The sequence below is a fragment of the Canis lupus genome, chromosome 18, assembly GCF_048164855.1.
Source record: "Canis lupus baileyi chromosome 18, mCanLup2.hap1, whole genome shotgun sequence".
NCBI classification, from domain to species: Eukaryota; Metazoa; Chordata; class Mammalia; order Carnivora; family Canidae; genus Canis; species Canis lupus.
In genome coordinates, this window is record NC_132855.1 from 46,238,376 (window position 1) to 46,261,857 (window position 23,482).

General features: G+C 37.1%; 2 protein-coding genes across 8 annotated transcripts in view; one reads left to right on the forward strand and one right to left on the reverse strand.

The window, feature by feature from the left end:
- ZNF804B (zinc finger protein 804B) overlaps nt 1–23,482 on the reverse strand; it is a 495,181-nt gene that overhangs the window by 453,879 nt on the left and 17,820 nt on the right. The gene's annotated exons all lie outside the window — the stretch shown is intronic.
- TEX47 (testis expressed 47) overlaps nt 8,479–23,482 on the forward strand; it is a 29,273-nt gene continuing 14,269 nt past the window's right edge. For 2 of the 7 annotated variants that reach the window (XM_072784280.1, XM_072784277.1), the window contains exons 1-3: nt 8,506–8,650; nt 9,406–10,398; nt 16,765–16,831. In XM_072784280.1, coding sequence (XP_072640381.1) covers nt 9,505–10,266 — 762 coding nt within the window. In that variant the 5' untranslated portion in view covers nt 8,506–8,650; nt 9,406–9,504 and the 3' untranslated portion in view covers nt 10,267–10,398; nt 16,765–16,831. Of the gene's footprint in view, nt 8,651–9,405; nt 10,399–16,764; nt 16,832–23,482 lie in introns of all 7 variants that reach the window. The other 5 variants (XM_072784282.1, XM_072784283.1, XM_072784279.1 and 2 more) reach the window with 4 other exon arrangements.

Genomic DNA, 23,482 nt, shown 5'->3' on the forward strand with positions numbered 1-23,482 from the left:
CTGAATATAGTTATTAAAACCTTTCAGGAGGGATCCCTGGGTGGCGCAGTGGTTTGGCGCCTGCCTTTGGCACAGGGCGTGATCCTGGAGACCCAGGTTCGAATCCCATATCAGGCTCCCGTTGCATGGAGCCTGCTTCTCCCTCTGCCTGTGTCTCTGCCTCTCTCTCTCTCTCTCTGTGACTATCATAAATAAATAAAAATTAAAAAATAAATAAATAAAACCTTTCAGGAGCACCTGGGTGGTTCAGTGGTTGAGTGTCTGCCTTTGGCTCAGGTCATGATCCCAGGGTCCTGGGATCGAATCCCACATCACCCCACAGGCAGCCTGCTTCTCTCTCTGCCTATGTCTTTGCCTCTCTCTGTGTGTTTCTCATGAATAAATAAATAAAATATTTTTAAAAAATAAAATAAAACCATTCAATGCAGCATCTGTCATATTACTTCCCTTGTAAAAACATCTCATGGCTCTCTACTGAGCATCACAAAATACAGACTCCTGTTATTGTTTTTTGAATAGTTCTCACACCACTTTACTTATTGAAACATCTATCACACTTCCAAAATATAATTTCGTAAGAAATATCATCTCACTATTTCAGTATTTTATGTACATCTGTTTTTGTCAACGGTTATATAAGATAAGTAACTTGATGGCAGTAATATCAATTGACCTCTTTGTGTCACATTTCCTTAACTGAAAAAGGAATGTTATGTCGGTAGAGCCAAGCTGCCTTCCAACCCTAAGCTTCTTTTAGTTCAATTTTCTCCATTCTGCACAGCGCATTGATCAAGATTAAACCAAAAGCAAGCACTAAAATAGAAACTGGCTTATTGACGATGTGTTTTAGCATAACAGATTATGTGAACCAAAGTGGATGCTTGCACTGGCATAAGAAGTTACTACTCCAACCATAATTACTTCTGTATGTGTAAGGCAATTTTGCTATTATAACTCAAAAATTGTTTAAATCATGAAGAAACTAAATTAAGGTTTAGTTGTGTTTGTATCACATGACATAATGTGCATCAGTTGTTAGTAATTCCTATGTCTTTAGAGCTCTTCTGTTCACTACAGCACCACAAAACACATTTGATAAAAGGGGAAAAATAAACATGATCCAGAGTTCAGTGCTATTTGTTGTCTCCAAAATCTCTGTTTATAATGGACGATCTGTTTAGAACTGATGATTCAAAGCTTACAATATAGCATTACATTTTCAGACTCCACCTTCCTGGCCGGACACAATGGTAGTTTAGAAACAATAACAACAACAAAACAACAACACAGTAAGCTAGTTTTTAATAGAGAAAAACCTAGGATCACTATAGGATAATTGCCCTATAATTTTCTTCCTCTATAATTTACTATCAGAATGCTTTCATTCTTACTGCCAAATGTTTTGGAGGAGCGGTCTACTCCTTGACCACTTATTCTATATTGACTCAACTCAACAATTGCACCCTGGGTTCCCTCAATCATTTTACTGAATCTTCTTCTTTTTTTTTTTTTTTTTTTAAGTCTCTAGGAAACTCGTCATTGCCAATAGTAGAAGGTCACCTCAGTTCTTAAGGGTTTTTTTACCTCTCTTTAGAATTTTACCACTATCACCCGCTTTTAAAACTCTTAGCTACCTACTTTCATGGCCCTGTGTTTCCTTAGTTCTCCATCTGTCTCTGATGTTCTTTTGCCTCTTTCATTGGTTCTCATTTGCCCACTTCTTTTTAAGATTGACTGATTGACTGATTGATTGATTTGAGAAAGAGAGAGTGAATATAAGAGACAGCATGAGCAAGGAGGGGGGATAGAGGGAGAAACAGACGCCCCACAGAGCAGGGAGCCCGTCGTGTTCCCACTTCCTAAAATCAAGTGTTCCACATGGTATTCTCTCCACCTTCTCCTTTCCTGTCATTATCTCACAAGCACATTGGTTTGTGTGGTTTCAACTTTTTCCTCAGTGCAGATGACGATCAAATTTGCATCACGATCCTGATGTTTCGAGATCTCCAGATTCCTAAATGCTTTTATACTTGGATGTTCCTATGGCAAGTCCACTTCAACATAACAGTTACAAACTGTTCTTCCCAACTCTAGGCTTTCTCTTTTATCCTCCATCTGTATTTTAAAAATCAAAATCCTTCCAGCTACTGACATTCAAATCCACGAGTCATCTCTAAATCTTTCCACAGCTCACTTCACACATCCAGTTGACCAAATCATATTTACCTTGGTCAAGACTTGCATATATTCCTCAATCTTAGCAACTGCCAAAATCTTCAAAGATCCACCTTTTTCTCAGTGATAGGTTTTAGGCTAGTCATACAAAGATGATCTCACTTCATGAAAGGTTTTTCTGAACTAAAGCTCCTGGACTGTGTCTTTATAACCGCTCCACCTTTCATCTTAATGTCTTCCTATTTTTACTCTCAATTGGCAAGCCCAAACATCCCTGAGTGTCGAGCCTCCTTGCTCACATTGGTCTGGCATCTGCCCTTTCACAAGTTCTACCCCTCAGCAGGCTCTCAAACTAGACTAGCCCAGACCACAAATAGAGCAACATATGTATTACCTTTTGCCAAACCAGTATCACAGCCTGTTGGGTTTTTTAATGTTATTTTTTTCTGAATAGAACAGTAACAGAGACATGCTTAGAAAATTTTTAAAATGCAAAACAAATATCACCACCAAATTCCACCGATTTTAGGGGTCATTTTGAGAGAGAGAAAGAGAGAATGTGGGCAGAAGGTGTGTGTGTGGGGGGGGGGGGGGCAGCAAGGTGGAGCAGATGGAGAGAGAATCTTAGGCAGGCTGCATACCCAGCACAGAGCCTGATGCGGGGACTGTTCTCAGGATCTCGAGATCATGACCGGAGCCTAAATCAAAAGTAGGATGCTTAACCGACTGAGCCACCCAACCACCCCCAGCTCCCAGCTGCATAATTCTTAAAAGTGTTCTGGTTACCTCCAGGATTTCTTGTCCCTAACTTCTCTACCCATCATGGGCAACTTTATAAAGCACAGTTATGATTACAGGTGCTCAAAAAATCCCCGGGAATCTCTATCATCCACAGAGTAATACTTATACCTCTGTGCAGATATCCAAGTCCTCCACAAACTAGCTGCAACTTCCATTTTCTCTTTCTCCCATGTCTTTCCCCTGCTAACCTTCCAGCCTGGGCTAGCAGTTCTACTCTGGGTTACACTTAGGTATCACCTGGAAAGGCTTTCATAAACACATACGCTAGAGTTGCTTTCCACACTAATTAAATAAGAACCAGGAGCTGGCTTCTTTTTTAATTCTCCACCAGATGATTCTAATAGATAGCCAGCATTTAAATCACCACCTGCCAGCCCATTCTTCCTTAAAGTGAAATAGGTGGAGGCACTGGGAGAGCACTTGTCAAAAATGCAAATTCTTGGACCACATTTTAAGCGGTCTCAGACTTTTGGAGGCTAGAGACCAGGAATCTCCAGTTTAACAAACCTGCAGATTCTATAGTTTGAGAACTACACTCTACTTAAATAAGACCACTGCCGTTTCCTCAAGTGCCACATTTCCCAGCTCTGCAATATGTGCCTTCTGCTCTTCATGCTTCTCGTTTACAGAGTCTGTTCTGTATCTTCCCTCGCCCCCATCCCCTCCCTGTCCTACCCCAAATCATATCTTTTCTTATGCCCAATTTAAATGCTAGTTCTTTCAGTCAGGTTTCATTGTTCCAACACTTTTTTTCCCATGTTCATTGTTTATGCTCTTATTGTATTTCTTCTCTCCAGCTCTGTACTAAACATAATTGTGTAGACTTTCAGATCTACTAATAGAATTGACTTTTTCATGTGCAGATACAATATCTGATTTACAAGATTATCTTCAGAGTGTCTGGCACATTTTTCTACAAATACTAGACATATGTTAAATGCTTGAATTGAATAGCAAAGTATTTTTAGCCCATGCTCTCCTTGATAAATAATTACCATACATTGCTCCACAGTGGTTTTGATAAGGAGAAGCCATGCTGAAGAGGGTGATCTACTTTTTTTTTAATAAATCTTCAAATATCTAGTGATTTGATACTAAACTTTTTTTCTCTGCTAAATCAAGCATATATTGTCTACCTAATAGTTTAAGCATGTGATCCTAGTAAAAGGCTCCTCCACACAAGTTGTCAGCCATTTACTTAGTACAAATGATTTAGATATACCAAACCAGACAGAAAGTTAGTGGAAATGATTTAGAGTTTCCTGTTTTTCCAGTATATGAACACCAGCGAAAGGTTAAAGTAAGATCTGGTATTCCAAGTAGAAAACAAGTCATTCAGTTGCACATCCTTGCAATCTAAAGAAATGAATTCAAGAAACATTCACAAAGCCACTTCCCAGTCTGTTCCCCTGAAGAGCATCCCCGAATAAAAGCTCTTTCATTAAGCTTTCCAAAACACTAGACACCCTTTCTATCTTGCTTCTAAAGCACTGACCATCATTCACATTGTATTTATGATGTTTTCCCCTGCCCTGTAGTCATTCATGGATATCTCAACACCCCTTACTAGACTTTCAACTCCCCAAATTAGGGACCAGGTGTCTTCCATGTTTGTGTTTCTTACAATGCACATGATACGACCTGGTTCACCAAAGGTGTACATAAATCTGAGATGAATGAGAGAATAAAGACAGTAAATCAATTTTGAATTACAAGTATGAGTTAAGAGTTTTCAATTTCCTTTATCCAAACCACAAGGTATCCTCCATTTCCAGAAAAATTGCTCTGTCATAAAGAAGCAAAAAATGCCATGTGGGCATGGACACAAAGGGAATAATTTATCTGCTCTTTACCCTAGGTAGACAGAGTGATAAGGTTGCTGAGAGCATGTCTGAACCATGCGTAAAGCACTTAAATAACCCATGCTTTTGTTTCCTCTTCTACTGATTGTGAGCAAAATTTTTGTCGACCTTATAGGACTGTTGTGAAGATTAAATTAATTAATATGTGTAAAGGCATCTAGCATAGGGTGTATGGTAAATAACCAATTAATGGTATTTAATCTTTTTAATCCTTTCTTTCTGCTTTAAAAAGATAACACAGGGAGTTTGTTATTCAGAAACATTTGGTTCCAGAAAATAAAACAGAGCATAAAGTATATAGTAAATAGCAAGATGGGTGCTTGACACGAGTTCCAAATACATGCTGCATACTTAATATGAGATGTTGGACAAGAGCGTCAGATAGGTAGAAAATCTGAAAGAAGACTCCTCAACATTGTAGGTTCCCACTCAGGTTCTGTCACTTGTCCGTTGTTTAAACTCAGTTATCTAATAGATCACACTGGGAGAACAAATGTCTATGTCTTTCTTTTTTTTTATTTTAAAAATATTTTTATTTATTCATGACACACGCACACAGAGACATAGACACAGGCAGAAGGAGAAGCAGGCCTCCTGCAAGGAGCCTGATATGGGACTCGAACCCGGATCCCAGGATCACACCCTGAGCCGAAGGCAGACAATTAACCCCTGAACCACCCAGGCATCCCCACCTATCTCTTTCTATTCCGTGGGATGAATAGAGGAGTTCTGTTTAAGTTGCCACCTGAAGATAAATAACTGTCCCTTAATCAATGGAACACAGGACTGTGGCATCTGAAAATTCAAATGTTGAGTATCCATCAAAAGGAGCTTGTACAATTATCATTACATGTACAGCCAAAAAAAAAACACACACACACACACACACACAGTCCAAACTGTGTGTTTCTATTCCTATCTGCTCAAAACTTTACTCTTGACTGAAGAGTATGGTTGATGAAAGGCAAGAAAACAAGATAAGTTGCCTTTAAATGTGACATGACCATGAAACAAAATCATAAAAGCAACAACTAAACATGTATTGAGAGATAGAAAGATACATGGGGAAGATATAGGTCAAACTATTATCTATGATGTAAAAACTACTGATTCAAAATGTATTCAGTTGAACTGCATGAAACTAAGAAATATACAGAATTGTTGAATCATATTACACACCTGAAACTAATATAACAGTGTAAATTGCACTGGAATAAAAAATTAAAACATGAAATAGTTGTCAATATCAGTTTTTAACTTATAGAAATGACAATTTCATATGTTCCAAGGCAATACTAATTAAGATATCATTACTCTTTTGAAGAAAGAAGAGCTCAGTGATATTTTGCAAGGTTTACATGGGGAATTATAATGATGAAAGATTGTCATTTTTCTATTAGGTTTATATTGGAGGAACCAAGGTATATGAAAGAGAAGGGAAATAAAGAATGCACATGCAGAGATAAATCACAACTGAGCTCCCTTTTATAGGGGCAAAAAGATAGAAAAATTGTACTATAAGTAAGAACAGTGTCAGGAAGAAGAAACTCATATCTATATATAAAAGACTAAATTTAAATTTGTGCATTCAAAAAGGGTTTCTGGGAAGCAATGCCCTATAAAGTCTCCCACTGACTTTGAGCAAAGTCAATATTAGGTTACCAAACGCTATAGCTGCATGTCCCCATTTTCTCTGTTATAACCCATCATTGTGCAATGGAAATAAGTGCCAGGAACTGCTATGGACCTGGGAAGGGGAGAAGTGCCCTCTCCTAGCATTCTATGGAGGGAAGATAAACAGGAAGGACTTCATAAAATAAGTAGTTCCTGAACTTTACAAAGCAGATGTGTCATAGGTCTTCAAGTTTCATGCTCTCAGCTGGACAAGTGAGGTGCAAAAACACTGAGGGCAGGAGATTCTGATTATAATCCAAATAAAGAGCAATAACTGTAAAGAAATCAAGAATCCTCAATACATTTCAAAGTAAAAAGACCTAGTGACAGAATAGGGTTGAGAGATAACATATAGGAAAAGATAAGACCAAGGATGTTGGTGTAGGAGATAAGTGAAAAATGTGTAACTGCAACACATATGAGGTGCTTGCAAGGGAAATATACAGAAAATCATAGTTAAAATGCTGGCATTTAAATTGAAAAGGTAGAGGTACATCCAAGAAAAAGAGTTATAAATAGGATTACAATTTAGGAGTCCTCTGTGCAGAAAAATACTGGGATGGAAAGTTAGTCTTTTCTTCTTTGTCAACATAAACTAACAGTATCTGCTCTGAGCCTTAGACTGAGAGAGTCCAACTCCATGGCTGGCCTCAGCAGGAAAGCCTCCATGATTAATCAGCAAGGTCAGTCATTAAGTTTGGAGGTGAGAGTGACATCAAGCACCAGCCACCTGCCCTCACAAAAGATGGTGCTAAACTACTTGGGCACAGAGGGAGAATAAGAGATCTGTACAATGAGCACAGAGCCTCAGCTTTACCCAGAGCTAAGTGTGAGAGGGAAAGGAACAAGGCCATAAATAGAGATTTGGGAAGAAATTCAGGCAGGTCCAGAGTCACAGAAACCAACGGAGGAAAGAAGGCGGTTGTGGTCAACAGAATCACATTCTGCAAAGCAAGAAGAATGAGACTGAGAACAAGCCCTAGACTAAGCAGTGACAAGTTCCTGTATGCTTTGGGAAAGACTATCATTCCAGAGAGTGATGAAGTGAACCCCATGAGAAATTACTCAGTTTTTATGTACCACACAATTAAGGAATTATTAAGTCATATCTCAGCCTCCACTTTTTGGGATAACTCATTACTGTATATCATTAAAACCAGATAATAAGTTTGAATAACACAAATCTTGGTCGGGGAGTGCTGTAAGATTTACTTTTTAAAGACTGAATAAGGATGTTTTCTAATCTTGTTCTAAAATTATGGTTACAGCTCACATGAATGCCATTTTAAGGTATGGTATTAATTTTTATTATAAAAACTAACTTAAATTTACGTTAAATTAAGAAAACCTCATAGAAGAATTTAAAAACGATTCATCTATTTATTTGAGAGAGAGAGAGAGAGTACAAAGAGGGAGAAGGAGAAGCAGACTGCCCACTAAGCAGGGAGCTTGATCCCAGGAACCCGGAAACACAACCTGAACTGAATGCAGACGCCCAACCAACTGTGCCCTCCAGGTGCCCCATAGAAGAATTTTCTTAAAACAGAGTCACCATTACACAGAATCTGACATGTGCTCTTAAATTATTCAATTAATGCATCAATACTCCGCTCTTAAATTATTCAATTAATGCATCAATACTCCTCTATCCTAGGTGGACTAGAGAGGCTGCTGAAAAGACATTTGAATTGTGTGCAAGGTATGTAACTACTCCATGCTTTAGTCTCCTCTTCCATAAACTGTGGACAAAAAGAAAAAAGAAAAGAGTATGATGTTCAGGTCAACCATCTGTCTGACTTACAAAGGCTCCAGGCTACAAATAAGCCATTCCACAAAAGAAGCCCTCATTTCTCTACTGTGATGTTGAGGTATCTGTTGAGTGATACCCTCATTAAATTAAGAAATGGCACTTGCCCTTGTGTGCTGCCCTTTAACACCACTGACATCCTGATTCACGAGGGCACCATGGAAACAAGAATAGAACACACAGGACAGCTGGCAGCACCCAGGACACTGGCAGTTGGAAAAGTGATGGAGAATAAGTGGAACCTCGAGGACAGGTAAAAGCAAGAAAAACTTGAAGAAGGAGAGAAATGTTAAGGTGACCTAGAGGAAACAAAAAGAAATTTGTAAGAAGAGTAAGTTAAAAGTAACAGAATTTATTATCTGATACCCACAACAACAACAAAAGGAAGGAAAAAGAGCCACTTCTGATGTTTGTTGATAGGAAAAAAAAAAACAAAATAAAAATTAGTTATTCCAAAATTTTACTCTTATTAATAACAGTATTATAACAAGCCACAGTATTAACTTTTTGTATACTGAGTAAAGATTAAGTAAGCCAATTAGGACTTGAGAATTCCCCAGATTTTTAAAAATTAGTTGACCAGTTAAAATTTTTAAAAAGGAGGAATTACCATGAAAATATCACTTTTTAAAAAATTGACAAATCAAGGACAATCTGTAATTAGTTACATATATGAAAAGACATTTCAATGTGATGCCAATGCTACGGTGAGTGACTGTTGGCAGATACATTCCTGTGTGCGTATGTGTATGGGTGCATATGTGTGTGCGCACGTATGCACAGGCACACGTGTAATTCAAGAAAGGGAGCTGAGAAAAAATTTACTATAAGTTGAAGGAGAAAATAATAATGCAAATAAAAAACAGAGTTAACCTGCTCTATAGTATGTTCTTTCTTCTCCCCACTTGCCAGTGTATTAGAATGTTATTTTGTTGTAAACTTTTAAACAATCTCTATAATTTGAATCATGTTTTAGCATTCTCTTGTATTTCAAAGATGGTATTGTTGATAATACTGGGAAGGGATTTTGCTAGGCTATTCGCTAGCATTTGACAAAATAGTAACTTTTTTTTTTTTTTTTGTAAGAAGAAATACAAGAGTTCACCCCTGAAGAGATGTCCTTATAATGTAAACATTGTGATAGGCTAAAACTGAAGTCATCTGGAAGAACAAATAGGACCCATCATGGCTTTCCCAGGCCATATCCAAAAGACCAACAAAAGGACTTTTCCAGTGGAATCGCTTCTAATGCCACAAATTCCACGTGGCAATTACTTTCATCTTCAGGAAGAGAAGCAAAGACTACAGCTAAAGAAATTCCTTCTTCATAGGATGTTTCTAGTGGCCACAATAACACCGAATACAGAAAAAAAAGATATTTCTGACTATTATGAGCAAGTGTTTCAGTCAATTTTAAAACATCACCTAGGAGAAGCAGTGACAGGGTTTTTGCTCGTATATCCTACTTCTATTCTGCATATCCTTGAGACCTCCAGTGGTACCCTTTACCGAATTCTTTTGGATTATCTTAACCATAAACAGAATGAAACAGAATTTTTTATCCAACGAATGAAAATTATAGTTGCATCCCATAACATCCCAACAAGACTTTTCATGCAATGGCATGTTTCAGTGATGAAAGTTCCAGTCATGTATCTTGATGATGTGACACAGACACAGTCCCTAGAGGAGGTCATCACAGAGTTTCTCACTCAGACTCATAAACTGGCACTCCACCTTTTAAAGACTGTTAAAGTGGGTGCTAAAGGACCAGGGGATAACTTGCACCAAATTGCACCTGAACTGCTCATCCCTGAACAAATAATAAAGTACTTGTGCAAATCTGAACAATTCATGGATCCAGAAACTTTCATAGACATGTATAATAAGCCCATACATGTCACTTTGGATTCTGATGTGATATGGCCTGCTCCCACCTATTTCTAGGATTGAGAGAGATGTGGTCGATGTGGTCCAATCTCTCAAGGAATTGATGCTACTTAAAGAAAAGGAAAGTATTTCTAAAGCTACTTCTCTCTTTCAAAAAGAAAGGACCAGAACACCACAATAGACACGAAGGTAATGTATTAATCTTTCCAGAGTATGTTGAGCTAAATTTGAAAATTAATGTTTATTCTGATATTAAGTTTGAAATATTTTAATAGGTGTAGGAGTTTAGTAAGTTAACAATTGTTCAAATGTTAACATCATTTTGGTGAAGTGGCTTAATTTTTTTAAGGAAAGGTATAGATGATAAAGGACATACTCAGATTCAGATTCTCATTCATTCTTTCAACAATGGTCAATGAGCAGCTGCCACCACATAGAATCAAATTTCAGGAAAAAACATTTTGTTTTCAGAATATAAAATTCAGTGGAAAAATACCATCACTGAGTTGCTTGCAACCTGCGTTTAGAGTCAAGTAAGTGTAAAAGTAAATATATGCTATGATATATGACATGATATGATCATTATTAGTTAGCAGTATGTAAGGGATAATCTTTATATGATTCCTGAATTCAGAAAACAAAACCTAAACTTTGAAATTAGTTCCAAGGCTCATCTATTCTGAACTACACAATCAAGAATTTTGAGGTTATTATAAAGCTGAACACCACAGTAGCTTTGTGAGACAACAGGAAATTACACTGTCAGAAGGCACTATATTCTTTCATGCAAAATCATTTTTTGAACACTTCATATGACAGACATTTGCCAGATGCTAAGATATGGCAGGGTACACAGAAAACATAATTCATGCTCACTTATAAAACATTTATAACTGATCCCACATAAGATATACAAATTGTTTTTTTCTTTTTTTTTTTAAGATTTTATTTATTTATTATGAGAGACAGAGAGAGAGAGAGAGGCAGAGACACAGAGGGAGAAGCCGGCTCCAAGCAGGGAGCCCGATGTGGGACTCGATTCTGGGACTCCAAAATCACGCCCTGAGCCAGAAGGCAGATGCTTAACCACTGAGCCACCCAGGCGTCCCGGTTATGTTTTTTCAATTTACTTCCTATGAAGCAAATAATGATATGCAACTTCTGTATGACCTATTTTAAGTTGCTCTATCCTTTTCTTCACCTAGGATCAATGCTCTTATGCATCATTTAAAATTGAATAGTTTGTTCAAACTATTAAGTGGCATTACTACCTTGATGACTTCAGTGATATCCAAAATTATTGCAATATCTCATGAAACAGATTTAGTAGAAGAAATACTGTGTATCATTTTACTTTATTATTTGATGTGCAGTCTCTTTAGGGGAAAAAAAGCAATCCCAGTATACAACCCGAATTTGTCATATGCAGATAATTTGTCATCACTTGTTTCATGTCAAAATCAGATTTCAGGAAAGAGTGTTTCTATTTTTAAATTTTGTATTATAGATCTAGATAGAGAATGGCATTTTTTACTCTTAGCTGAATTTGAAGTTCTGTTCATTTAAATTTAGTAACAGAAAGAGTATATTTGAGATAAAACATGAAGTAACTCTTCTGGTCAAGAAAGAGTATGTAACTTACAAATATTTTATCAATTTAGTAAATATTAAACACTTAGTATTCATTAGGATTGTGCTATTTACTCTGAAATGAGAAAAAGGAAAAGGCACCCATCTACTGAGGATAAAGTTCAGCAACAAAATGAGTGGAAGTAAAAGTAAATGCTTTCCAGGCAAAAAGAAAAGAAAAATGCCTTAGAGAAAAGACTCCTGAATGTGAGGAGAGGTTGGGAAGTGCAATAAAAGTGGAGTTTACAAGTAAAACTATATATATATACATATATATATATATATATAGCATATTTTCCAAAAATGGGAGACTTTCGCAATTGCCTTAACCAACAGACTACAACAGAAGTGATCTCATGTGACCCTCAAAGCTCGATCCTAAAAATGCTATGTACTTTACCATGATCATCTCAATGCTAGCTCTTGGAACTTTCTAAAAATATGCTGTGAGCAATCCAAGTGGTTTTCCAGAGGACATCCCCAGCCAAGGTCCCGGCCAATAGCCAGTTTCACCCCTAGACATGTGAGTGAGTGAACTTTCAGGTGATTCCAGACTCTAGGCTTCCAGTCAACCCTGGATTTCAAGCCAGCCCAACTGACAATGTGTGGAGTGATAGCGATGGCGTGTTCCCACTGAGCCCTGTCCAAATTGCAGGTCTGTGAACAAGATAAATGACTGTTGTAAAATTTAAACCATTACATTTGGGTGGGTGATTATAACAGTCTGGAACAATAATATATATGTAGTAGGAATATGTAGTAGGAATAATTTTATATATCCATATACGTACATATCATTTCATATCATTTATTTTTCATTCATCTATGTTACTAATGTTTATTAAATATCTACTGGTAAATATTTACTAGGGGGCCAAGCACCATGCTTGTCACTGGGTATACCAAGCAGCAGTAAGGTGTATATCTTCCTGATATAGACCTAGCACACTGCCTAGCATAGATCTTTTATTGGTCTCTAAGACTTTCTGATATGAAAAGTATTGATTGAAAAGTAATTCAGTCAGCTAAAGAGAAACATTAAAAATTTGAATCATTTTTGGAGGAAGTTATAGAAAATATCTCAATAATATTACTGATTTACTTAGTATACTGTTATTTTACATTTAAAGGATTCTTGAGATGTCAGTTGTGAAAATAACTGGAAAAGAAGCAAAAAGTGACTAAATAAATTAAACTATTTATACAGTTATTTATCTACTCTAGTGAGCACATAGGAATGAGTTTATTCAAATGAAAGTTACCCTTCCTAGTAATCACATTAGGGGGGGTTATATTTATTTCAGCTACAACATCAGTGCTAAAAACATTTTGTGACTTTTATGACAGATGAATTAAAAAGGTTTATAAATCAAAGAGAATTTAAATATTTTAGCTACATCTATTTTTTTTTGATTCCCATATAATATATACTCTAATTTGACTGGTGACCTTAATATTCAGCCTCCATTCATAAAAACATTTGTTGAGGTTTTTAAGATATTTCATTCACTCTCAAAGGAAGATCTGCTGTCATAAAATATATTAAAAGAATGTGACACTGTCTCTAAGGGGGAACACAAATATGTTTTCAGTAACCACTGCATTATTGAGGTTCCTATACAGCTCACTGATATCATGTCTTTAAAAGGGAAGGCATGTAGTGTATGTTTGGGTATATTTGTTAAAATGCAGAAATATGATATTCAGACCTTACGAATATAATTTAATTTGATCAAGTCAAAAAATGTGACTTATTAAGTCTTAGAAAGACTCCTAAGGTAATTCTCAATCCAATGAGAGTTATAGTTTCCTTAGAATAAAACTTTCCATAGAATTAGAGTACAGAGTATTTTAATACTGAAAATATACCATTCAATGCTCTTATCCCAATGAACATATTTATACAACATATACATATGCAGTGAACATGTAACATTTAAATTGGTGTGGCCAGTGCCATTCTAATTCTTTTATTTTGATACGGGTATCTTCACAGTAGATTGACATGCTCTTATGTTTGTTTCAGAGTAGATTATAGTTTTCATGAAGTTAACTAAAATAATGTTATTTGGAGGGAAAAATCCTCCCAGGGTCAATTTAAAAATTTTACTGTCTTCATTTTATTTAAAGAGGCATCTAGATTCCTTCATAGAAAGTTATTGCTTATTGCAAATAGATTTTTACATTCAGTGACTTTATCATAACTTAGTGACACAAAACCACATTTGAATTCAGTTAAACTTATCTCAAGCAGTAGAATTCCCCCAGCTTCCACAAGGAAGTAGAAATGAGACAGCCTATCACCAACTCTAAGATTATTTCATATTGTAGAAACTGACTTAATGTAGAATTAGAGCTCTCCCCCTTGTGGCCAATTATGTAAATTTCCAGATTACCCGCTGATAGGACTTAGGCAGTAAACCCAGCACATAGTTTTAAAGAGAATATAAAGAGAACCCCAAAGGCACTTTTCAAGTGTCTGCTCTACTCTCCTTGTTTGGCACATAAAAATTTGGAGACCCAAAGACATGAAGTGTTTTGCCAACAGTGAAAGCAAGGATTGATTACAGAAGTTTCCTATTTCCACTTCACTACTTTACATAATTAGCTGTGCTCGTGGGTTAGAGTCTGGATTTAATTCTGAGTGGTCTCTTCCAGCTCCACCATACTCCTCCTGTACTCCATGTCCTCTCTTAGTGCCTTCTCCCAATGTCCCCCTGCACCTCCACACGCATCTCCATCTCCATATGCCCTACAGAGAATGGATCCCTTCCCAGCCACCACTCTTCCTGCATTCTGCTCCTGGACTTGCACTCCCTGTTGCTATAAAATAGACCACTACACACAGTGGCCAAGGCAGAAACTTCAACATTGTCCCAGTTTCCCTTCCTCATTGTTATCACTGACAGCCAATCAGCCCAAGCCCCACCCATTTCCCACAGAAAGTATTTCTAGTGTCTGGCTTTGTTTTTGTGCTCTCCTTAGAGATCTCCCTCTCTCCAGTCTCCTCTTCCTCCTGCTAATCTATAAAGTATTTCTAAAAACCTTAAAAGCTGTGTAGCACAAGGTTTAAGAGAACCACCTCTGGGGATGTCTGGGGGGCTCAATGAGTTAAACCTTGGTTTCCCTCAGGTCATGATTTTAGGGTCCTGAGATTAAACCCACTTGGGACTCTCTCCCTCTCCCTCTGCAACCCCTCTCCTATGTGTAAGCTCTCTTTCTCTCAAATAAATTTTAAAACTTTAAGAGAGAGAGAGAGAGAGAAAGCCACCTTTGGTATCAAATTGCTGTGTTGAAACCTGGCTCAGGAATTGTAGAGTTATATTTTATTCCTTCACCTCTCAACACCTCAGACACCTCACCTACAAAATGAGTGTGATAACAAGTATCTACATTATAAGATTGATAAGGGGTGTGTTGCATGAAATGATGGTTTAATAAACCCAGCATATAGTAAGAACTCAATAAATGTCATTCCTCTGGTCAAAATTCTTCAATGGCTTCATTCCAGGATAAAACAACAAAAAATTCTCTCATGATCTGCAAAGCTTTGATCCCCAACATTTCTCCTTTCTTTGTCTTTATCCTCTTTCCTCACTTCTCTTAGCAAAATTCTGCTTATCAATCAAATTATATTTGCTCTGGGAGGCATGGCAAACTCGAGATACCCTCATGGTATGTGGTACTCCACCACATACAATAACAATTCTCCTATCATAAGGCTGTTGTTTATTTTCACACTCTTTTCCCTGCCAGTGACTTGTAAGCTATTACTGTGCAAATTTTTGGTATTCCTATCTTTAGTGCTTCATTTTTAAAGGAGGCCATTAAAATATCTAAGAATTTTCCCATAAAGTTCATTTTACTTTCATCAAAACGGTTGTGAAATGTCAATAGATTTAAAACGTTCCTCTAGAATTGATTGGCTTTTGGTCATTGTCCATAAAGCTCTTGAAAATAGCAAGTGAAAATATAATAGTTGTACTTTAGTTTTCAGTTTTCCCCACATATTAATTTCTTACATTCTAATTTGGAAGGATACTAAGAATACACTTCTGGAAGTGATTCAGTGGAACTTTTGTACTTATATATTACTATTCACTGAGCCAAGTATAGGAACTCATTCCCAATTCATAGGATTTAAAATAAAAATACTCTTTCTTATTGGAGCATCTGAGTAAGCTACTGGTAAGGTATACAACCTTTTTTAAAAAAATATTCTATTTATTTATTCATGATAGACATAGAGAGAGAGAGAGAGAGAGAGGCAGAGACACAGGCAGAGGGAGAAGCAGGTTCCATGCCGGGAGCCCGACACGAGACTCGATCCTGGGACTCCAGGATTGCGACGTGGGCCAAAGGCAGGGGCTAAACTGCTGAGTCACCCAGGGATCCCCCGGTATACAACCTTTATTCCAAATTTGAAAGTTGTTTTCTTTATGTTCTTCAAATCTTTATTTTACTAGCCATACTTAATGTATTCTCTGAGAGATTTGTGCTCAATAAGGCTAATATTTATTATATTTGTTTTCTTAGGTTATTATAAAACTGTAAATTTGATTTCATTTTAATTGTGCATTTCCCATTTCTATTCTTTCTAGAATACTAAGCAATTTTTTAAAAATACTATTTATAAAAGAGTGCATTAAATGTCAAGCCTTGATTTATTGAGGAAGAAATAAAAGTCTGAATATCGAACATATTTACATTTTACCAAAATGCATTCTAGTGTAATGACTTCCTGAGGGATCTCAGCCACTCATGTCTCACTTCCCTTCTCCTTCTCGTTTATACTAGACTCAGTTTATACTAGACTTTGCTTTTCGAAGGAAAAAATAATAAGCCACTCTACAGCAAGTAGATACATAAAACTATTTATCTTGTAATATTTTGATTCATCCATTCCTCACTTTCTATCCTATACAGCAACAATTCTTGAGCACATACTCTGTTCCAGCCAAAATCAAAATGACAAAATGAAAAGAACATTGAGGTGAGATGACTGACTTTTGTTATGTACTTCATTGCTAATTCATTATGTGGCCCTGAACAAGTAATTTATTTATTTTGGGTTTCTGTTCATCTGTATCATAAAGAAGTCTGTGAAGCTCTTGAACTGTATCCAAAAATATGTCTCAAAAGAAAGACTTATTGTCTTAGCGTCAGGCAGGAGGACAGAATTAAGATGTTTGTATTAAAATTTTGAACCCTAATGTCTGAATGAATGAATGTCTAAACTAATCCACCCTATCAGAGAGTGCCTGTGAGCAATGCCAACATTTTCCTTTGAAAAGTCCATCCTGGATGCATTCTAGTGCAAAGATGAATGGGAAGCCAAAAAGCCAGAAATCTATGCATTAGATTATTAGATCTGACATCTAAATAGCAAGTTTGGTAGTACTGTGAAGTCACGAGAAACAGTGAAGAATGGGACATTTTCCTTTAACCTAATGGGAAGCCACTGAAGATTTTAAGCAAAGCATAATCAGATGGTTTGGCTACTGAGTGGAGAATGCACTGGCAGGGAATATATTGGTGCAGACAGGCTCCTCAGGAAGTTGTTACAAGTCTCCTAGCAAGGGATAATAATAGCTAGAACTAAATTAATGACTGTGGAAATGGATCTAAAGGGATGAGTTTGAGAGATAATCAGGAGGTAAATAAACATTGCTTATAAAGGAGAGAAAGGTGTCAAACATTTTTGGTTTCTAGTTTTTACAACAAGACAGTACCATTCCTGAGGCAGGAAATATATAAGGAGTATAGAGTTTGTAAAGGAAAATGTGCTTTTGATACTGATATATTACAGCTACATCAGGTTGGAATAATTTTTGATATTTCCATATCAGTTATTAGTAATCACTTTTTTCCTTTTTTATAAATTTATCTTTTATTGGTGTTCAATTTGCCAACATATAGAATAACACCCAGTGCTCATCCCATCAAGTCCCCCACTCAGTACCCGTCACCCAGTCACCCCCACCACCCACCCTCCTCCCCTTCCACCACCCCTTGTTCGTTTCCCAGAGTTAGGAGTCTCTCATGTTCTGTCTCCCTTTCTGATATTTCCCACTCATTTTTTCTCCTTTCCCCTTTATTCCCTTTCACTATTTTTATATTCCCCAAATGAATGAGACCATATAATGTTTGTCCTTCTCCGATTGACTTATTTCACTCAGCATAATACCCTCCAGTTCCATCCACGTCAAAGCAAATGGTGGGTATTTGTCGTTTCTAATGGCTGAGTAATATTCCATTGTATACATAAACCACATTAGTAATAACTTGATGAGGTATAGAGGACATGCATCATTATTAAATCTCATATTAAATCTCATACTTTGCTGATATGTATAACTACTAATACACATTTTCTGATCTAAGTAACTTCCAGGAAAGTCAAAACATTTTGATAAGTTAAAATAAATTAGGCTAAAGGAAAAATTATCCCAAAGATAATCCTAGGACTGATATTCACCACCATAGCTCCCCTTAATATGTTTACATTCAGTGGAGCCAAATATAAAATCAGCAGCACTTACAGAGTTCAATTCCTTCCTTTTGTCAAATAAAAGTCATTCAAAACATTAATAATTATTTATTGATTGCCACATATATTTATTGAAGGCCATGCTATTGTCATTTAAAAGCACACATAAAAGCTGCTATAGAACCCCTCCTAAATTCTTTGGTATATTATTTATTCCATTTGCAATGAAAATTTAGGTAAAAAGGTGCCCTTTGGCACCCTATTGACACGTTTTGCCCTCTGTTTCTCTCAATTGGTTGTAGGACAACATGACACACATTGAATTTTATTCTCTCTCTGGATTTAATCATTCAGCAAGTGTGAACTAAAAAACTGTATCAAACACTTTATTAGACATGGAGGTTTGGAGGTACAATGCAATTATGAGCAAATAAGCATAATTTCTACCTTAGAGAGTATGCAGTCTCTATCTCCCTCTATCCCAAACATATAAAAAATTAAACAGTTGTAATTCTAATAATTAATATATTATATAATAATATATAATTATAATTACTTATCTTGGATATACAAGTTGCAGTGGTTTACTAACTTTACCTAGGGTAGAGGATTAGGGGATGCCTCTGAGGGAAGAAAGATTCAAGGATTTCTGGAAGTTGCATAGAACTGAGCCAAATAAAAGGCAAGAGTAGGAGGGGAGTGTTCCTGGTGGAGGATATATATATATATATATATAGTTGATCAGAGGGATGTGCTAACACCCAAAGGCAAGAAGAGCCATACTGTGTTGAAGATGTGAAAGAATATCAATAAGGCAGGACTGAAATACAAATGGAATCATAAGAGATGAGATTGGATAGCTAGGCATGGAACCAGATTATGCAGACATTTAGAGCTAGCTACATAAGCACCATGATTTCATCTCAAGTGAAATAGGACACAGTTTTGTTTTAATCAGAGAAATGCCATGATTAGATAGCATTATAGAAGAACCACTTTGAATTGGAAGAAGAGATGAGAAGAGTACTTGGTAACTAGACCGGGCAGACATACCAATTAGGAGGCTATTACAATAATCAAGGAACGAGATGATATGATGTCTGTACAAAGATAATGGCAAGAACAGAAAGCATGTGCCATCTCCCAAGACAGGTGATACTGGAAGAGAAGCAGCCTGGAGATGTGCAGGGAGTAAGATGAAGTTTTCCATTTTGAACATGCTAAATCTGAAGTGCCTCCAAAGCATCACTGTTAAACTATCCAGTAGTGATTTGGAAATATTCTCTGAAGCCCTGGAGATGGATCTGGTAGAGATAGAGATTGGACATCATCACAGATGATGACTGAGGATTTAGCATCCTATCATCCAGCTCAATTAGATACTGAAGAGAGAAGACAGGCTACTTCAAAACCCTGAAGAGTGCCATGGGAAGAACAGGGACCCACAAAGTCTAAGAAGACATTGTTCAAATCACCCAGAAGCAGAGAAAGAGAATTAGATCAGGGAAGTGTGATGGAAGTCAAAGGAAAAGAACATTTCTTTTAAAAGACAGTACTCAACAGTATCAATTGTCTCAAAGTCAAGTAAGACAAGGAGTAAAAAGTAGATTTAATGACAAAGAGATCATTGGTGACTCAGAAAGAGTGACTTATATAGTATACTAGAGACAGAAGCGGCATGCAGTAGGCTGAGGAGTGAGGGTTGGGTGAGGAAATAGAACAAAGTATAAACAACATTTCTACAAGCTTGGCTGTTGAGTTGGTTGTTAGTGAAGTTGCAGAGTCAGTTTGGGAATGCATAAAGCCCTCTGGATATTTTAAAATTTTTTACTAAAAAGAAAACCAGTAATTTATCCTGGTTTCAAGAAAGGAATCTGTCCTCTCATGTGAGATTAAGCATCCAATCATAGCCCAAGGGGGAAAGAGCTCTACTCAGCTTTGAATGGCAAAGATCTGGTCTTATACCTTAAATGTCCTCAAGTTACTATTTGTACATTTCTGGAAAAGAATGATTGCTCAATAAACATTTGTTCAGATAAATGCACTAATCATTGGGAGAAACCTAGCTATGCAAAAAGTGACTTTAGAATATCTTTGAGCTGTGGGGTGCCTGGGTACTCAAGTCCATTCAATGGCTGGCTCTTGATTTCAGCTCTGGTCATGATCTCGAGGTCCTGGGATATAGCCCTGCACCAAGCTCCACACTCAGCAGGAGTCAGTTTCAAGATTCTCTCTCGGGGTACCTGGGTGGCTCAGTCTGTTAAGTGTCTGCCTTAAGCTCAGGTCATGACCCCAGGGTCCTGGGAAGGAGCACCAGTTCGGGCTCCCTGCTCAACGAGGAGTCTGCTTCTCCCCTCTCTCTCTCTTCCCCACTCATGCTTGCACGCATGCTCTCTCTCTCTCCAGCTCTGTCTCAAATAAACACATCAAAATCTTTTAAAAAATTTTTTAAATATTCTCTCTCTCCTTCTGCCTCTGCACATGTTCACTCTCCTTCTCTCTCTCAAATAAATAATTGAATCTTTAAAAAAATAAAATAATATCTATGAGCCCTGATATTACAACTCAAACTTTGGGTTATTCCAATGGTATTTCCATGGTCAAACTTTTACAGTTGATTGCAGATTTTGCCATATCCTTTATCTACTTTATGGATCAATCTCATCACATTTGTAAATTTTGCTATGGCAGTTATCCTTTGCCCAGTCAAAGCATGCTAGGAAATTGCAAATTGCAATCAAATCTCAATTTTCCAAACTAATGATTTTAAAGACCAATAATGCATAATCCAAAATGATGGTGAATTCATGAACCATTTATCTCTGTAATGTATATTCATTAAATTTGACTATAAGTACATCTTATATGTCATATATAACAAAATGATAAAGCATTTCAACTGAAATGGCTCAAGAGGACTTGCAAGCTTTTCCAATTCCTCTAGTTCTGCTTCCCACTACATCCTATTATTTATATCATCTTTCATGTTCAGGTGACTCATTGAAATAAACTAATCTAACATATTTTTTAGGATGGAGGGGATAATCAAGAAGCAGCACTTCCTTATTACTGCCATCATCCTCATACTCATTTCAGCTTAATATCTTAAGTTGATATTAAGATATTCCTTAATCTTAATATCTTAAGTTGATATTCCTGAAATCAGGAATTCCTATATTCCTGTATTTCAGAAATTCCTGTATTCCTTTCACCACACACAAGGCAAGGTAATCACCAGTTTCAGGTGATTACAGGAATTCCTATATTCCTTTCAGCACACACAAGGCAAGGTAATCACCAGTTTGACATTTTCACTTTTGACCTTCTTGTGCAAACAGCAAATGTTTTTGTATAAGGAAAGATGTTTAGGGCTTTCAGATAATATGAAGTTGAAATGAGTGTAATGCTTTCCTGAAGAGTCTTCTCGTCCATAAAAACTGCTTTGTGGGATAATTCTTATGAGGGCCACTAACTCATGTCTGCTGCTAAAAATGTTTACTCATGGTAGTGTGCCATGTCAGAGATATTAGAAACCCACAGCTTACAAGCAGGCACATTCTACTAACAGAGGCACCATTCTTATCTCTGGCACTACCTGGTTTTTCTTGCTAATATTAACCAAATGATAGTTGTAGAAGCACAAGCAATTAGCTTACAAATGACAAAAAGACAACGTTTCCCCTTGCGTGTCATAGAAGAGACACCAAAATATCTCTTTGGTGAAGTTAACTCCCAGTTGACTAACAGGAATAAAATGCTTGCATAAATAGAATTATATGTGCATATTTGGAATAGAATTATAGGCTAGACATATTAGTATACACACACATACATGAATATACACACAACTCTCTGAACCCAAACTAGAGAAACCAATTAAGATTCATAAAACTGCTCCCAAACAAGTGGGAGAACCAGAACTTTGTTAACTATCAAAGTTTAACAGCACAGTACAAGAAAATCCTTTTATATCTTTTATATAAATAATGTAGATCGCTTCTCTAACAGTTATGTTCTCCCCACCTGTGCTCTGACTCCCATCTGAGAAACTGCCCGTCAACTCTCCTGGGGTATCTCGTCCCATAGCTCCTCATGTGGGCCACAGAATGAGTGGCCCTGACCTCCTCTCTCCCACCCAATTTCTTTCTATTCTCCTCTTCCATTACATGCACATGGCAAGTGGGTGCACACACACACACACACACATGCTCATAGACTGGACTAGTCATTATCTATCAGAGGCAGAGAGAGCCCACATGTAAGGCAGCAAATGATGCAGCTGAAATAAGAAACAGTTGAGATATCTGGAAACACCAGAGACACAGCCACCTTAACCCCGGATTCCATTTCCCAGCCCTGACTGAGGCCCTAACATTTTCTATCCATGAATCCTTCCAACAACCAAGCTTCTCTTTTGCTGAAGTCAGTTAAAGTTGTTTTGAGTTCGTTTTTTGTTTCCCTTGAAGCCAACAAATTCTTAGAAGTCTGACAAATGTTTTTCAAAGCAACCTACTCACATGTAGTACATACGAGAAGATTTGTGTTCAAATCTCTTATTTTCTGCTAGCTCACGTTACATTAGGAAAGTTGCTAACCTCTCTCTAAGCCTCAGTTTTGTCGCCTGTGAACTGAACAAGCACCCAAAGACAAAATGAGATAAATCATACATACAAGTAACCAGAACCTCAGAAAGTGCTTAATGAATTCATCACAGTTTACAGTATGCTCTGCAAGTTTGCAGTTTCTGTAATCCCTAAACGTAACACTACACCTACCCTTAAACCTACTCCTAGGCCTAACACTAACATTACCCCTAAGTACTCCTACTGCTACACATGCCACTAATCCTGTACTTCCCCCACACCCTACACCTAACAATATCCAGCAGTTACGACAATAAGCTTTGTGACAAGGACATGAGGTGGTTTGAATTCTGACCATCAGACAAGGGAGACCTCAGGGATGTCAGGCCAATTAGTCAAGCTGCTGATACATATAATGCTTCTGCAGCAAGGATAGTCTAGAGATATTCTAAAAAATCCCCTAGCAGAATAAAGCACAGGGTAAGTCCTTCAACCAACTTTTGCTCCTGCTCTTAATATCCTCTAGAAGAATCCGAGCTATCCTTTGATAAATGCTTACATGCCATTTCAG